General features: G+C 38.2%; 1 protein-coding gene across 7 annotated transcripts in view; it reads left to right on the forward strand.

Annotated features, from left to right (window-relative positions):
• The window catches only part of LOC140172814 (uncharacterized), a 244,802-nt gene that overhangs the window by 169,261 nt on the left and 56,064 nt on the right, over positions 1-19,477 (forward strand). For all 7 annotated transcript variants that reach the window (XM_072195943.1, XM_072195946.1, XM_072195947.1 and 4 more), the window contains 3 exons: positions 1,429-1,520; positions 15,310-15,453; positions 18,166-18,389. In XM_072195943.1, the coding sequence (XP_072052044.1) occupies positions 1,429-1,520; positions 15,310-15,453; positions 18,166-18,389 (460 nt within the window). The remainder of the gene's footprint in view (positions 1-1,428; positions 1,521-15,309; positions 15,454-18,165; positions 18,390-19,477) is intronic.

Below are 19,477 nucleotides of genomic sequence, written 5' to 3' on the forward strand. Positions count from 1 at the left end.
TCGAGAAAATAATGTCTTCTCCCAGGTGCCTTCTTCAAGCCAGGATATTTGATAACATTATGCGCCTGTGAACTCAACTGTTAATAATCGCACATGATGTATTTGGGTCTATAAAAGATATACCCAGGTTAATGCAACATTTGCTCTAGATTTTGAACTTTACATTGGATAATTAGGTTATTTAGGTGATATTAAAGTTGTGAATAATGAAATAGGATGTATGTTCCAGGGGGGGGGGGTGGTACTCAAGTTTGATTTTGATAGGAACGTGCCGCTGAGAATTTGAAAGTGGACCCATAAATATACCAATTTGTCAAGAAATTTGGACCCATTGATATACCAAAAGTCAAAATGTTCGGCCAAATTTAACCCAAATTGTCTTAGATTTTACAAATTTTCCCACTTTTTTTTTTTTTGGAAAATTTCTAAATTTTGGCTAGATTGAGGCAAGATTGGGCTATTTTTGTAAAAAAAAATTGAAAAAATCTTGAAAAAAGGACCCATTCGTTTACCAAAATTGGCTTAGAAAAAGGGCTCATTGATATACCAAAAGGCCGAAAATGCTACCCATATTAGCGCCACGTCCCTGTATGGTCATTTCTACTAAGTACCCCCCTGGGTATCTTCCTAGAGGTACGGCAGCACTTTTTTTCCCAAGGAATACCTATTTAAAGTGAGAAGAGGAAATCCCACATTAATACTGTAATGCCACGCAATGATAACAATGTCAATCTTATGACACAAGGCTATTGTATGATGCTATAGTCTATTCACTATTAGCAGGGTTTGGTACAAATGAACGTTATTAGTTAGTTACCTAAGAGGTCAAATTTTTGACACCAGCTAGAAAATTATTGTTACAGAGTGGAAGAGATTTGCTGTTTTTAACAAATATGTGAGTGCAGGCCTCAAATACTTCGGAAAAAGGCTCCTAATTTAACTTTCTGGGGCTACTTGCTGGATTTTTGGGGCTAAATACCCATATTCCACATTCATCGTGAGCCACAAGCCTCAAAATAGTTTCCTTCCAGGGGCTACTTTCTATCAAAAATCACACCTGTATAAAGTTGTGAGTGCCATTGTGGGCTTTGTAAGGAAGTTCCCTTAGCCTCTTACTTAGTCTATAAAATATAGAGCTATCAAGTAGTATGATCAAATTAACCATAAATATTTGAGCAGTTAAGAATATCTCTGAATGTTGATTATTAATGTTAACATTAAACAAATAGTTTTGTCTTGACCATAATCCATCCTTTAATCCTAATCTTAAAAATAATCCTAAAAGTTGGGAGTAACATCCCTAATTCTGAATTCTTGCCAACACACATAACATCAGCATGATAAGGTCAATGTTCACATCTACTTGAACAGTTTATAGCTTGTTTAGGACACATTGAATAAACTGATGTGTATACTGTTGTATTTCAGTGCAATTACCATGGGCCAATGTAATGAAGTTACTCAATGATGATGGACAAGACTCAGAGGTACTGGTCTATGCAATGACACTTATTAACAAAGTAAGTTGGATTTATTGTTTGCGTGTCTGTCTTGTGTGTCTGTTTGATTACCTGGTCTTTCTATGTGAAGTATGCCTGAAGGTTTGTCCAGAGGAGAGACTGAAATTCAAGAGGTTCAGAACTTGTAGAGGTTCAGAACCTATAGAGGTTCAGAAAATGTAGAGGTTCAAAACCTTTAGAGGTTCAGAACCTGTACAGGTTCAGAACCTGTACAGGTTCAGAACCTGTATAGGTTCAGAACCTGTAGAGGTTCAGAGCATGTAGAGGTTCAGAGCCTGTAGAGGTTCAGAACTTGAAGTTGTGCAGACCCACATTGAGCATAGACACTCAGAAGGAACCAACCCAGCTCAACCCCCTAAAAAATATGGTGAGTTCAGACAAACCTCCAGGTGAATAGGGGTTCTTTCAGAGTTTTCCTTGTATGACTGAGTAAAGGTTTGTAATGTTACTGTGGAGCAGCGTGGCACACTGGTTAAGGTCTTTTTCTAATACCCCAAACAATTGGCGGTGAAACTAGAAGTACATTGTGGATCCTGAATAGTGCACATACATGGACATCAATTTAAATACTGGAAATTCAAATCTGCCACTCGCTCAAGTATGTGAAACCATCGGGCTATGTCAGGCATCAGCAGGACTGCATTAGGCATCTCATAACTGTAGTTAGAGCCATGGTAAAATCCCACTCAGCTGAGAATCAATAGTCGGGAATAACCAGCTAACACTCAATTCTTAGGTTTCGCGCAGACATGCTCAATGCTCGTGCTACACATTCGCAATTTGGATGTCGAGATCGGAGTGAACTGGGCCAGTTCTATCATCTGTCTCATTGAGATATTCTAGTTGAAATCCATACACCCCGGATGGAAGACATGTCCTTAATCTTCCACACAGGGAGTGTAGATTTCAAATGGAGTTGCCCATTCAGGTAACTTCATTTGAAATTCACACCCCTGTCTGGAAGATTAAGGTCATGTCTTCCATAGGGCTGTATGGATTTCAACTGGAATGGCCCATTGATGCACTGATGCAGCCCAGTGGTTTTGGAAGCAGAGGGAGTCACAAAGTTGAATTTCCAGTGTTTGATTTCTTTTCAAATGTTTGAACGACTGGATGAATAATCTGCAATCACCAAGTATTGCCTCAACGTGTTGAGTCTGTGCATTGATCAAGGGCAAGGGAATTACGATGTTTAATTATTAAAGATGTTGGATCTATTGGGTCTATGGCCATGAGAACATAGCTCGAGTCTGGACAAAGCTGACCAATCAAGTGTCCACTAGGATATACATGTAGGAGCATCAGATTTCAGCATCAAATTTCCTGCAAAATTAAGCAACACGTGTAGTAGAATTTACCCAAGGGGCGGCCGGGCCGCTGGTCACTGACCAGTGGGTAATAGCAGAATGCAGGATTTAGGGAGGAGACATTTGATAATTTACTTGCTTAGGGAGTAAGATAATGCCAATACTTATTAGGTATAGAAATGACACTTAGGTCTAGAAATGACACTTTAGGGGTGCATTTTTAAATCAATGCTTATTACATGTCTAGGGTGCATATTGAATGTCTATGTTTACAGACGATTCCCCCAATGTTAGACCCAGGTGTCAGACCATACATAGAGCTTTGACGAGGTTTTGGATTTTCAAAATTATCATTTCAGTAAAGAGGCCATGCAGCCAAAAGTGTTCTATTTAACAATTGTCATTTTTTACCCAAAATGTCATATTTTAACTTATTAGAAACTAAATGGAGTAGAAACTTTGTAATTGGTATGCAGAATACATGACACATGTGTGTACTTCAGGTACTGTAAAGTAGGTGTATGGCAGTGTACCTCTTGGGCAGCAGCAATAAGACTCTGGTTATAAGTTATAGTTGTTGATTTCAATTGAAAGTCTTGCAACAGTAATTAATCATTTCTATCCGTTTCCTGAGTTGTCAACAGTTTATTTTACTTGACTATATCCTCCTCCTACTTGAGACATGTTGACATCATCAATTCTTATCTTGTCTTCATCCTTGATCAAAGATATTATTTGTACATCCATGTTAAAAGGATGCACGTGTCGGCCGCTATGTGTGCCTCGTTTTACATAATAGCAAGGAATAAATATCATACTCATCTCCTATACCAGGGGGTGATTTGAAGTGACCGCCACTTGTGATGAGTATGGTATTTATTACTAGCTATTCTGTAAAAAGAGGCACATTTAGAAGCCGACAAGTGCATCCTTTTGATATGGATTTATACAAATGGAGACCTGGAAAATGTTAGCCAATTTTCTTTACGAAGCGTACCTTCTTCAGGCTTTATTACAAAATAACACAAGAAAAACATTTTAAATACAAACCATGATGCGGATGTACACGCTGCATACTTGTTTTATCATGTAATGAATTTAAAGGATGTTATTGACAATTAAGAAAACAAATTATGATTCATAGAAGTGTTTTGAGTTGATGTATCTGGAACTTGAAATAAGTTAATGTGAGATGTTGATTCTTAATTGGGAACAGCTCATTAGTCCAAAGGGTCATCAGTCCAATAAGGGTTAAAGTTAGGTTTAGGGCATTTAAGGTTATGATTAGGGTTAGGGATAGGGTAAAGCTCAGGGTTAGGATTAGAGTCAGGGTTATGTTTAGGGTTAGTATTAGGGCTTACATTATAGGGTTAGGGTGAAGTTTAGGGGTAGGGTAAGGATTATGGTTTATAACTAAGTTATTAGGTTTTCATGATACTAACTTTCCTCAGGACAATTGATCTGAACATAACCTCTTAATTTTGGTCAGGATGCCGTGCACCTTAAATTCGGTAGTAATGTCGTTGCTTTTTTGTGTTTGCGCTGCAAAGCATGTGGCCAAACCACCTTAATTTTAATACTGTGAGCAGCGAAATACATACATATGTAACTACCGAACATGAGGCAAACCAAAGTTAGCTGTAAAACAGGACTCTCATAGTCATAGGATATCCAAATTACAACCTAGTGCTTCAGTCCTGGAATGAGTATCAAATTTGCTGTGCAAGTGTAGCAACATTGCAGTGAATCTGCAAAGGGTATACAAATTGTGTTTTCTGCATTTTGGGGATCCATATAGGATTGATTTCACCATTTTGGGGTTCCGTTCAGAGTCAATAAATGGTTAGGCAATTTTGAAGCTTTGGGATAGATACATGCAATGGGCCAATTCCAGTTGAAATCCATACACCCCCTATGGAATACATTACCTTAATCCCACACAGGGGGTGTTGATTTCAAATGGAGTCCCCCATTTACATTGTAGGTAACCCCGTTTGAAATTCACACTCCCTGTGTGAAAGATGAAGATTGTGTTTTACATAGGGGGTGTATGGATTTCAACTGGAATTGCCCAATTCTCAGGCAGAATGACAGTATCGTAATATTGTTTGTAGATGCAGCCATGTCTGAATGTTGTGTGTACATAAGTAAACGTTGGTAATCAGTCAGCCGTACACTTCTTATTCAACTTGGAATGTTGTCAAGTACAGAACATACAGCACTATGGACCACAATGGCCTCATCCCAATGGCATTGTTCAATAACCTCAATTAAACAATCATAGTGCAACATTTGACCTCAAGTTGCAGAGTATGAGTTTTTGTACTCAAATTTTTAAAAGGTCATTCAATGAATGTGCAAATGTATTGGGGTTAAAGAACTGTGCCCTGATAGATGAACATGTTGTGGATCGTAGTATGTGCCCCTTGGAGGTAATTATCCAGCCATGCTATAATAAATTAACCCTCTGTATACGGCTGCCTATGTGCTAATAGGTGAAATGACTTACTAAATATGGAAAAAAAAAATTAGAATAAATGATATTATAAATGCTACGAATATGAAAATAATGTAAATGAGTCAATTCATCAGTGAAGTTATTTGCTGCAGTCTGTCCCAAGAGGATTACCATATTTATTTTCCTGATAGATAAAGTCTGATCTGACGCTGCATGTAAAGAGCTTGTAAAATTGTCATTAGGGGACCTTAAAATATCAAATGATATAGCTGCCGTATGTCAATTAAATTTTAAGAATTGTGCACAAAATGGAACATTTTGTGTTTTTTACTGTAAAAAATGGATCGTTTGTGTATTTGCTTTGCATTACCTTTGTAGGTCCATTCAAGTGATCCCAGTGAAAGTGTACACAATTTGAATTGTGTATAAATTGCATATAAGTGCAGGATAATTCATTAAGTATTTTTGAAATGAAAATTTGGTCAAAACTTAATTTGTTGAGGAAAAAAAGTATTACAACGTTGAAACCCCCATTCAAATACATACAGCTACAATTTCATGTAAAATGTTGTATCTTGTCTTTTTTTTAATACATGGCTTTTGGCTTTACCACTAGCACATCTATGTTACTTTAACAGGTGCAGTAAAACTTTATATGTGATGATTTTTCAAATGAGCAAATCGCTGAACAGGCCTTACAGTAGAATTTGCCCTCAGTCGCTAATTGAGGGGGGGATTAGTTTTTCAATGAGGTAGAGTGCATTTAGCATTGGGAAAAGTGTGTTGCCCTATTGGTCACTAACCAATTGCTCCACACTCATGGATGGAGTGTTAATCAGCTTACAGAATCATCACAAAAATTGCTAGGTTGTTTAGATTAAAGGTAGCCAGCTTCCAGGCCTGAAATGCATGCTTTTTTCAGGAAGAAAAGCCAAATTTCCCAAAATATAGCAATATATTTAAAATTCCCTCCAAATGCCAAATTTTCCAAGAAAAATACTTTCCGATTCCCTCATTTTGTACAGGTCTGATCATCTGCCAATTCATGATCCTAATCCTTGACATAGCTAGAGTCATTTCTTTGTCATACATCATGTGGTCATGCCGATGTATGCATTCTCATCCTTTGCTGCAGATTTGACAGCATGAAGGATGTGCAACAGTAAGCCATTGAATGTTTGATGCAAAAATGCTGCCCCCACCGGCTGCTACCTGGGAATAGTACATCATGAGATCTATGAAAAACTCTATACCTGCCTCAATACTAATATATTTGAATCCCAATTCCTTATCCGTACATGTGGCGCCCATGGGGGTTAATGTTTGTAGTCATAGGATATCCAAATTACAACCTAGTGCTTCAGTCCTGGAATGAGTATCAAATTTGCTGTGCAAGTGTAGCAACATTGCAGTGAATCTGCAAAGGGTATACAAATTGTGTTTTCTGCATTTTGGGGATCCATATAGGATTGATTTCACCATTTTGGGGTTCCGTTCAGAGTCAATAAATGGTTAGGCAATTTTGAAGCTTTGGGATAGATACATGCAATGGGCCAATTCCAGTTGAAATCCATACACCCCCTATGGAATACATTACCTTAATCCCACACAGGGGGTGTTGATTTCAAATGGAGTCCCCCATTTACATTGTAGGTAACCCCGTTTGAAATTCACACTCCCTGTGTGAAAGATGAAGATTGTGTTTTACATAGGGGGTGTATGGATTTCAACTGGAATTGCCCAATTCTCAGGCAGAATGACAGTATCGTAATATTGTTTGTAGATGCAGCCATGTCTGAATGTTGTGTGTACATAAGTAAACGTTGGTAATCAGTCAGCCGTACACTTCTTATTCAACTTGGAATGTTGTCAAGTACAGAACATACAGCACTATGGACCACAATGGCCTCATCCCAATGGCATTGTTCAATAACCTCAATTAAACAATCATAGTGCAACATTTGACCTCAAGTTGCAGAGTACGAGTTTTTGTACTAAAATTTTAAAAGGTCATTCAATGAATGTGCAAATGTATTGGGGTTAAAGAACTGTGCCCTGATAGATGAACATGTTGTGGATCGTAGTATGTGCCCCTTGGAGGTAATTATCCAGCCATGCTATAATAAATTAACCCTCTGTATACGGCTGCCTATGTGCTAATAGGTGAAATGACTTACTAAATATGGAAAAAAAAATTAGAATAAATGATATTATAAATGCTACGAATATGAAAATAATGTAAATGAGTCAATTCATCAGTGAAGTTATTTGCTGCAGTCTGTCCCAAGAGGATTACCATATTTATTTTCCTGATAGATAAAGTCTGATCTGACGCTGCATGTAAAGAGCTTGTAAAATTGTCATTAGGGGACCTTAAAATATCAAATGATATAGCTGCCGTATGTCAATTAAATTTTAAGAATTGTGCACAAAATGGAACATTTTGTGTTTTTACTATAAAAATGGATCGTTTGTGTATTTGCTTTGCATTACCTTTGTAGGTCCATTCAAGTGATCCCAGTGAAAGTGTACACAATTTGAATTGTGTATAAATTGCATATAAGTGCAGGATAATTCATTAAGTATTTTTGAAATGAAAATTTGGTCAAAACTTAATTTGTTGAGGAAAAAAGTATTACAACGTTGAAACCCCCCATTCAAATACATACAGCTACAATTTCATGTAAAATGTTGTATCTTGTCTTTTTTTTAATACATGGCTTTTGGCTTTACCACTAGCACATCTATGTTACTTTAACAGGTGCAGTAAAACTTTATATGTGATGATTTTTCAAATGAGCAAATCGCTGAACAGGCCTTACAGTAGAATTTGCCCTCAGTCGCTAATTGAGGGGGATTAGTTTTTCAATGAGGTAGAGTGCATTTAGCATTGGGAAAAGTGTGTTGCCCTATTGGTCACTAACCAATTGCTCCACACTCATGGATGGAGTGTTAATCAGCTTACAGAATCATCACAAAAATTGCTAGGTTGTTTAGATTAAAGGTAGCCAGCTTCCAGGCCTGAAATGCATGCTTTTTTCAGGAAGAAAAGCCAAATTTCCCAAAATATAGCAATATATTTAAAATTCCTCCAAATGCCAAATTTTCCAAGAAAAATACTTTCCGATTCCCTCATTTTGTACAGGTCTGATCATCTGCCAATTCATGATCCTAATCCTTGACATAGCTAGAGTCATTTCTTTGTCATACATCATGTGGTCATGCCGATGTATGCATTCTCATCCTTTGCTGCAGATTTGACAGCATGAAGGATGTGCAACAGTAAGCCATTGAATGTTTGATGCAAAAATGCTGCCCCCACCGGCTGCTACCTGGGAATAGTACATCATGAGATCTATGAAAAACTCTATACCTGCCTCAATACTAATATATTTGAATCCCAATTCCTTATCCGTACATCCATTCTTAGCTCATCTCTCTAACTTGTGTTATCATCCTTATCCAAAAGGTTACCGTAATAATCACAACCCTTCCTCTGAAAGGCTGTGAATGACACCGCACTCTAAAGTCTTGCTACAATAGAACAAGGATAACTTTAAAAGTGGTGATTTTTGCACTGTTAGGGGTAGTTTGTTTTAAATGTCAATAAGTTCATAGATTTACACTAAAGAACCAGTTTCAGGTATTACCTTCATGCATGCTTACTCAGAATTGGCTTAGTCAAGATAGGGATTATACAAATTTATGGAATAAGGTCATCTAATCCCTCAACGAAGTCTTGGCAATAGCGTAATTTCATGTAGGCTTAACATGAAGGATAGACCTAATTTTGCAGGTGTTTGAATTCATGACCCCGTTTACATAGAGAGAAGTCGACTTTAATTACGACATCAAATTCAAATTGCGACTAAGGATTAGCATAAATTATTTGTTGAAGGAGTGCTTACATGGTAGTCAACTTTAAAACTATTTGTGAATTCGATGTTGATGCCAGTACTTGCTCATGCTTCAAATAACCATTTATATGAACATAACTTCTAATTGCGTATTCAGTTACACTGCAAAATTTGAATTTGAAGTTGAGTTTGAGTTCGACAAAAGTTGTTCTGGGTCAACCATCAGAGGTTGACTTCTGAAGAAAATTCAGCGACCCTGTTTACACATAAAATTTCAACTCAAGTTGACAAACAAACATTAACCCCCATGGGCGCTACATGTACTGTCTTTTGTACATGTTACCCTCTGATTGATTAATTACATGATACCACATGTAATTATATTCATCTGATTAACCAATCAAAATAGCTTTTAGATCTCCAAGCAATTTTTAGTCTAATGGACTATTCTTACCATATCTCTGATTGGCTCAATACATAATATAGCCCTCTTTGTAACCAACCCACATAGTTCTTAAAGGCCGATAATTCATTCGGTAGTGCCCACTTATTTTACAGCACAGTACATGTGGCAGGTATTTCAGATACGACTTTGTTGCATGACGTCGGCAAAATGTTACCAGTTGAGTGTGATCCGAGGCTATGTGTAACATGGCATGAAATACATCATGCTGATGGGATATAATGTTACATGTTTCCCAGAGTGACTATGCATATAGATAGCTCCATTAGAGCTCTGTGTGAGGCATATGAAAAAACTTACTGCCAAATTAATGCACTGTACTTTATCTCATTTTTCAATTTCGTTTGAAGTTCATGTGGAATTCCAAAAGTATTAACAAAATAAAAAAGGATTTCTCTCATGCCTTGAAAGGCTTTTTATCTTATGTTTAAGCAGGGGGAAATCAATTTCATTTGTTTTAAGAATAAGTAGAGGTAAAAAGCCCCATGTTGTGGTTTTAAAGAGAGCTTAAGATTTGATGGTTTATTTGCAAAGACAGCCTGAGAATAAGAGAACCATTAAATTGAAAAGTATTTTGCGCAGAACAAAATATGTAATTATGTTGATGGAGTCCATTGTGTATCTGAGTAAATCAAAAATGTAATGTTATATAAACGATGAGACAAGCTACTGCAAGCCAATATAGTAAGTTAAAAGGATAGGTGTTCCTATTTCTACGATTGTGGCATGCGAGTCATAATGAGAAGATATGTATGCCATCATACGTTACAAGGATACATGTTCCTATTTCTACGATTGTCAATAAGTCCCAATGAGAAGTTATGTGTGCCATCATACGTTACAAGGATACATGTTCCTATTTCTACTATTGTCAATCAGTCCCAATGAGAAGATATGTGTGCCATCATAGCTTACAAGGATGCATTTTCCTATTTCCACTATTGTGGCATGCGAGTCCCAATGAGAACTTATGTGTGCCATCATACGTTACAAGGATTTCTATTTCTATTCCTATTTCTATGATTGTGGCATGCAAGTCAATGAGAAGTTATATGTGTGCCATCATATGTTACAAGGACACATTTTCCTATTTCTACGATCGTCAATCAGTCCCAATGAGAAGATATGTGTGCCATCATTCATAGGTTACAAGGATACACATTCCTATTTCTACTATTGTCAATCAGTCCCAAATGAGAAGATACACTACCAAATTCCTATTAAGGGTGCCTGCACAGGTACACCATCTCCAGGGTACTTGGCTTGTACTGTGCAGTACCTGGGGAGTACCAGTGCAGTACCACTGTTGGTGGGTCTTGTGGTGTAGCAGCATTGGTAGGTACACTGTGTGTACCAGTCGGTGTGACTGTGCAGTTCCTGGGGAGTACCAGCGCAGTACCACTGTTGGCGGGGGTGTGCAGTACCTGGGGAGTACCAGCGCAGTACCACTGTTGGTGTGTCTTGTGCCTGTGTCTTGTGCAGTAGCAGCATTGGTACTGTATAGGTACTCTGTGTATACAAGTCAGGTACCTTGGCGGCGGCGGCGTACCTGTGTAGACAGCCCTATAAGCAATCTGGTAGTGTATGTGTGCCAACATCAGCGAATTAGTTTATTAGAATATTAAACAATTTTTGTTTATAACAAAATAATATTCTATCATATGGTGTAATCAGACAACTCAATCACTTCTATATAGGCACCTGCCTCATCAAATCTGCAAAACCATGCAAAAACAGCCTATATGTGACATGATCAAGGGGAATGAGTCACATGTCGACCCTGGTCAAAAATGAGTTTTACTTATGTGGACATTTAGAGCTTTCAGAAATTGAAAACCCCATGTTGATACAACTTTTCTTTGCAAAGTTACATCAATTTATCGATCGCTAAAAACAATATAAAACAAAAGAATTTAAACATTTTATTTACCAATATCTCAAAATCAATATTAGCGACATCTGACTCATTCCCCTTGATTGTGTCACATATTCAACCTACTTTAGCAAGATATATTGTCTCTCCAGGTTTCTAAAAAGACAATTTTTCAAATCCTGCGTTCTCCTTTTCAGGTCATAATGGCAGTATTATGATACTGTGAAGTAAATAATAGGGAGAAACAAACATATTAAGTTACTGCACACTTAATCCTGCAATAACTCAATTCAAAACACCATTATCTTCTGTGAATACCCAGGGCTTGGCAGTTGGCACATATATGCAAAGGAGATGTTAGAACTCTTTCAAATAAAAAAATCTTTTTGCAACAAGTATTTTTATGTGTACAATGGTTTGACAAATCACTAATGGGCACACATACATCTGTCTAAAGATTATGATTATAGCATAGTCCTATCCACATAAAAAGGTCCACTTTCCAGAATCTAAATGTTGAAATGTGTGTCAAATGTTTGTTGATTACAGCATTTATCAGAATATCAGAATTTTTGGTAGATTGTTTATTTGAAAGTTTTTTGAAATTTTCCAAAATTTGTACATTATAATGTGATTGACATGGCAGAACTCTATTTTAGATGATCCGGTCAGTGTTGCTCGCATGGACTAAAGTGATACAGACAAACTCAAAACAGTTGAAGTATCACCCGATAATGAGGGCCGATTGTTCAGGTCATAATGGCAGTATTATGATACTGTGAAGTAAATAATAGGGAGAAACAAACATATTAAGTTACTGCACACTTAATCCTGCAATAACTCAATTCAAAACACCATTATCTTCTGTGAATACCCAGGGCTTGGCAGTTGGCACATATATGCAAAGGAGATGTTAGAACTCTTTCAAATAAAAAAATCTTTTTGCAACAAGTATTTTTATGTGTACAATGGTTTGACAAATCACTAATGGGCACACATACATCTGTCTAAAGATTATGATTATAGCATAGTCCTATCCACATAAAAAGGTCCACTTTCCAGAATCTAAATGTTGAAATGTGTGTCAAATGTTTGTTGATTACAGCATTTATCAGAATATCAGAATTTTTGGTAGATTGTTTATTTGAAAGTTTTTTGAAATTTTCCAAAATTTGTACATTATAATGTGATTGACATGGCAGAACTCTATTTTAGATGATCCGGTCAGTGTTGCTCGCATGGACTAAAGTGATACAGACAAACTCAAAACAGTTGAAGTATCACCCGATAATGAGGGCCGATTGTTCCATGAAATGCGACAGGCAAAACTGGTACGCACGTACTGCGTATTTTACAGTCTTTCACGTAAACGCGAAGACACGCAATGCTCTATCGCAGCCCTTTTTGTTGTTTTGTGTTTGTAGAGAGCCATACGGTTAGCCACTTTGAAAGTTGACTTTTTGTCACTGTTTGGCTTTCCCTGCCAGGGTTCTCTTGTTTTCCGTCCTGTTTTGTTAATTTGTTGCTCCGACCCACCCTCCCGGGTTGGTGCTATCTGCCCAGCAGGCCATGTTGCTCAATTCCCATATGTGTACATCCATATCGGTGCGGTGCGCTTGTCGGTTGCTGCATGTGCCTCGTTTCACATGATAGCTGGGGGTGGGTGCGGGCTTGTCTCAGGTGGGGGTCGCTTGGTCGCCCACGGGTCGCATGGTTTGGGAATACGTTTCTGTATTCCTGAATCAGGTGACTTCGGTATGGGTTGGGGTGGCTTAGGGTTGGGACGGGTCTGGTATGCGTCCCTGGCTGTTTATGTGGAATGGCGCGTGTGTGGCGGCCGACGGGTGCATCGTTTTTGATGTGGATGTACACATATGTAGTGCTTATATTATACATGTAGTACTATTGGTGAATTTTGTTTTGGGGGTTCGGTAGTTTGCTCGCGTTTTGGACGCCTCATCTTCCGGTCGGGGGCGCCATTGGTGATGCTGGGCTGGCGGCAGTCCTCCTCTCGGTCCGGAGTGTACGGACTTTGCGGTGGTTGGTCATATGCAGGATTTGGTGAGTGTGTCCCTTCATCACCGTTATTGGCGTTAGCATCCATTCGATGCTTTGGTTTTGATGTGACGCGTGAACTGTCATGGCGGACTTGTTTATGAGGGGACATGACCACTAAGTCATGTGTGTGGCTGGCTGCTGTGGGGAGCTGTGCGCTCAGGAGATGGGGGTGTTGCTGGTTAAATGCGTGTTGCTGAGGGGGTCCTCCGATCGGGGGTGGGACGTCTGGAGAGGGAGTGAATTGTTGTACTTGTGAAGCGGTTTACCATTGGTATGTCGTCCAACAGTCCTGATGAACTTATTCAAGGGGCTCATATTTAATCGTTTTTAAATATCTAATTGTTTTTGATGTAGTACTTATAAATGTGCAATATATGTATTTTATAATGTTTTTCTGGCGAATAAAATGAAATGAAATGAAATGAAATGAAAGGTACGCAACGCTGGTGTGATTGTTAGACACTGCATGATTGAACGATCGGCCCTCATGAATATGCAAGAATTCACAGCATACAATGCATGGGGACTTTGACTGGAAAATAGTCTGTATTAGTCTATGGTTGCTCGTCTATCAGACTTTGACACCATTTCAATGTTTTTTTGTAAAAAACTGTCTAAAAAGCCTTACAAATTTTATGAGAGAGGTAAAAGTCTACACGTTCTACCTTTTGATAATCAGTAAAAAGAAGCCTGGATGGGCCCTGTATTGAACACAATTTTGATGAGAAAAGGCGGGAATATTTGCAGTGCAGCATAGACTTGTGTGTTTAAACAATTCATTAGCGAGGAGGATCCATCAGACTGTCTGTTGCCTGTCACACTTGTAGCCATATGTGTGTACACACCAGGGTAGTATCTGTCACAGTGTCGCAGTGAAGATGGGCCTCCTGAGATTAATGTGAACTAATATAGAATTCTACTTTCCTGTATGGATGGGCACTGATACAAATGTAAACATTGAATTGTTTGTTAGCAGTAATAATGGATTCACCCCAGGTCTGTATTTAGACTCTTTATAAAGATTGCACAGGGTCGAAATGGGATTAAAGGAAAGTTGAGTTGAGATTGTGGGAAGAATATATTGTATATTGTGTTACTTGAATCAGCATTTTAAGAGTGATTAGAAACTTTAAAAAGAACTAAAGAGTCTTTTTCAGATGCTGGGGGTACCAATTAGGACCCATCACTATACCAAATTTTTTGGCCAAATTTAATGCAAATTGGTATTTTTTGACAATTTTGGCTACAATTAGGCAAAATTAAGCTTTTTTCAGAATAAAGGGTGTCATTGATATGTACCAAATGGCCAAAAATGAGAGCCATGTTTGCAGCACATCCCCATATATGATCATTTTTACTGAGTATGCCAACCCTACTTTTATTTGATAACATTCGGCTGAAGTCAGGCAAAGCCTAATAGTGCTCAAAGGCTACTAAATTAAAATGATGTCGAATGTGACAGGGACAGGCATATGGGAAGAGTTCCGATTTTAGAAGCAGGAGGAAAACCAGAGAGCCTGGAGAAATTGATCGGCAACCAAACTCACATGTGGCAACCAATACACTAACACGGGTATCAACTTTAAAAAAGAACTAAAGAGTCTTTCAGATGATTGGAGTGGGCTTGTGGTAGTGCATTTTGTGTGTCTGTGTTTTGTGACCATGAGCATTGATTTGTCTGATATCCAGTAAGAAGTAAGATGCAGCAATTACTCCAATCTGATCATGACATGAGAAATATAACATTTTTGTTACTTTTTTTCTCTCTTGCAGACTGTACATAATATACCCGACCAGGATACTTTTTATGACTTGACAGATGCGTTAGAACAACAGGGCATTGAGGTAGTGACCCAGAGGTACATGGGAAGAGCTGGATCAGACCTGGATCTGGTGGAACAGCTTAGAATATATGAGGTAGTGTAACAATAGGGTAATACCGTAAACGTTTGCCTAATGGCGCACCTGCGCTCCTTCGCATTTGGGTAAATTTCATGTACAAATAGAGAGCTCCCTCCTCTAAAAATCCCAACAAGAATTAGGGGTATGTGCCCTTATTTGCTGGTGGGATTTTTATGGAAGGGCACTTTTAGTTTGTGTCTGAAATTTCAGTTATGTCAAGGGAGCCCATAGCACCATTAGGCGAACGTATGGGATATGGGATCATTGTGGGTACATGGGGAGATCTGGTGGAACAGCTTAGAATATATGAGGTAGTGAAATAATTTTTGATTGAGAATTCAACTGTAATTTGGCAATGAACTGGATGAAAGTTATGTACACAAAAGGTTTTGTCCGTTCAAGTTTGCGATTGCGACGTCCAGTAATCATGGTAAATTCCAGTTTTAAGCTTACTCACACGATATGGCATGGAAATGTTTGCATTCTTGTCACTTTTTCATTGAAACACTTATGTTGGGCATTTATTTTGAAAGGATATTTAATAGAGTAAATATGGTACATGCATTGTGTTGTGATTTAGAATTATTTCCAGAGACCACTGTCGTGAAGCCTGTTTCACAGGTCAAAATACGGTATATACTATATTCCTTCAGTGCAGATATTTTGAATGTTTTGATTGATAATTCTTGATTGATTGTAGATATAAATGCATTTTGCCCACCTGCCTTTCAAGGAGGAACTACTCACTACTTTATATTTCTTCATCTGGGTACTGAAATGCCTGGATAATATTTTAAGGTGCTTAGAGTATGCACAGGTAGTATGGTTCGTTATTGCAGTATAAATGCCACCCTGGGGAAATAGTAAACTTAAACAAAGCTAGTCTCCCCGTCCCAGATGTCTTCAAGTAAGAAAGAACAATGTTATCAATATGGAACAAAAGGAAATTGATGCCTTCCCCTGTGTTCTAGTTCCAAGTCAAGAGTTATTTGCTATATCACAGCTATAAATACCCTCAAGGTGGGCTGGGTCAAAGGAATCATTCACTTTGCTTGAACATCAAGACACTATGAGCAAAATGGTATCATGTAGCAGTTGGCTATTCTATTTGAAAGTCATACACCCTCTATAAGACATGACTTTAATCTTCCACACAGGGAGTGTGAATTTCAAATGGGGTTACCTGAATGGTGGTTTCCATTTGAAATCTGTACTCCCTGTGTCATGTGTCATTAAGGTCATGTCTTCCATAGGGGGTGTATAGCTTTCAAATGGAATAGCCCATTGGCACAGTTCATTAATCCCCATTAAACAATAAATGTTCAAAATGTGACCTCATGTTGAGGAGTATGAGTTTTTGTACCAGAGGTGCTCAAAGGTCATTCTTTGAGTGTACAAGGATATTAGGGTTAATGAACTGTGGCATAATGGATGAGCATGTTTTGGATCGTAGTGAGAGCAGACGACAAATGTGAATGTTTATGTTATTATTCGTGATGGGGTAAAAAGTGAATATATAATTTTACAAGCTTTTGTGTGTTGAAATGGGACATACATGTATGCTAAGGATAGTTACTTACTCTCTTCTATTCAGAAATGAAAACACATTATGTACAAAAAGTGCAGTGATATATAGCGTGTTACGCACAAGTATAAAGCCACAAACCGAGATGTGTGTGGTATTACCTTCATGCAAGCCTTCACAGAGGTAGCCTAGTATCAAAACTGGGATTTTAAAGCTTGCAGAATAAAGTTGTGTAATCTCTAAAAGGAAGTCTTGTCAAAAGGCTAATGTTGTGTATGCTTACATGAAGGATAGACATATGTATGGCCATATGCTTGCAGACATTGTAGTTCCTTGGGGAAGGCAATAGATATACATGTAGTCTGTCTCATCTCAAGTTGAGAGTAACACTATGTTAGATTTGCAGCAGCAGATTTGCATCACACATGCTAACCTAATCCTGCAGGTGTATACACATGTGTAGAAGAGCGATTTGTCCATACACTGGTGACACAACCATGTAAACACACTGATTTGAATCTGCTTGTGCGTAATCCAACATGACGTTACTCTCAACACAAGACAACTCTCTCAGATGAGACATACTATATAGAAGCAAACATTTACAGTAATCACTTCACTTGAGTATAAGCCCACTACTTACATGGGAGATTTCACTCTGTAATAGGATAGGGTGGGCTTACACTTGGGCAAGGATGTAGAGTGCATAAACTAACAAGATACCGACTATATCCACTAAAGTCCTAGCATTGCCCATTAATGAGGGCCGATCATTCCATTAAGTGCGACAGATGAAACTGCTGCGCACATACCACATATTTTATGGTCATTCGCGTTAACACGAAGACACACAACGCTCTATTGCATATATGCAAAGGGCATGCAACGCTGGTGTGATTGCACACAGAATTGAATGATCGGCCCTCATGAATATGCAAGAATTCACAGCATACAAAGCACATGGATTTTTGCTATTTGTGGATAGTCTGTATCTCTAGTTTAAATGGTAGAATATGACTGAACTGCTTGGGCCTGATATCCAGGTGTATCTCTAGTTTAAATGGTAGAATATGACTGAACTGCTTGGGCCTGATATACAGGTGTACATTTTGGCTTTCAGCATATTTTGGGGTGGGTGTTTATTACAGAAGATGGTTTTATATACTATTAAATTTGATTGTATTGTGATTGTTATTACACAGATGGGTCTGAAGCAGGAAGATGGCGACATAGACATTCCAGTTAGTCAAAAGCAGAATCTGAGGAAGACTCCAAGAAAGAGTTTAGACCCATCAGAGAACGGTCATGCACGCAAGAGTATACGGCACTCACTGAGGCCCACTGCAGAGTATGATGTGCCGAAGAGAAGGTCATTGGATGCGAGTATGGATGAGATGCAGAATGGGAGTAGTCGCAGGAGAAGAAGGTATTCATTTGATGGTTTGAAGCAGGGGTGTAGCCAGGGGCAAGGGGGAAGCTGCCTTCCATGTAGAACATCTTGCACCCCCTGCCCACCCCCTTTGGAATGCTGGCTCCAATGATACCGTTAAAACTTGATAGTTAGCATATGTGCTTACTATCGAGCGCTTTTGAAAACATGAAATTGTACCATAGTCCGGCACTTTACCAACTGAGCTAATGGGGTTGAGACACAAATTTGCAGATTTACATGTTTGTAATTCTATGTGTATCAATGATTTGCTCAAAACCTTTTACACTTTTCTGGATGGGGCTTTTCATGTTCGCATGTTTTAAAAGCGCTCGATAGTAAGCACATATGCTAACTATCAAGGTTTTTTTTTTTTTGAAGAGATTCATCAGGAATACAATATTAAGATTTCAAAGTTTTTCATAGCATAATTCCAAGAAAAAAACTCATCAAAAAATATCAACGTTTTTTTTTATCGGTTTGTCCCATATTTGATCATTTTCATCATTTTCATCAAATATTTCCTGTTGAAAGTTACTTTTCCACCCCTTAACATCCCCATCACAGCCCTTTTACACTGCTAAATGTGATATTCCAGTTGAAATCCATACACCCCAGATGTGGAAGACATGACCTTAATATATTCCACACAGGGAGTGTGAATTTCAAATGGGGTTACCTGAATGGGTGACTCCATTTGAAATATACACCCCCTGTATAGGAGATATTAGTCATGTCTTCCATAGAGTATGTGTGTGCATTTCAACTGGAATAGCCCAACATATATGCCAAGATTTACAGCACAAAAAGGGGATACGTTGATGAAATACAATTATTTTGAAGAAACACGGAGTGTAGTATATTTCAAATGGAATCGCCCATTCAGGTAACTCCATTTGAAATTCACACTCCCTGTGTGGAAGATTAAGGTCATGTGGGTGTATGGATTTCAACTGGAATAGGCCGATACAATTATTTGAAGAATTTTAGTTTGCCAATCTAGTTAAAAATGTTGGCATATTTCAAGGCCTAAAGAAAGTGCCATATGGAGGAGACATGACAGCGCTAACATATTTCTGGACACA

This window comes from Amphiura filiformis, chromosome 16 (genome assembly GCF_039555335.1).
Source record: "Amphiura filiformis chromosome 16, Afil_fr2py, whole genome shotgun sequence".
In the NCBI taxonomy this organism is placed as follows: domain Eukaryota; kingdom Metazoa; phylum Echinodermata; class Ophiuroidea; order Amphilepidida; family Amphiuridae; genus Amphiura; species Amphiura filiformis.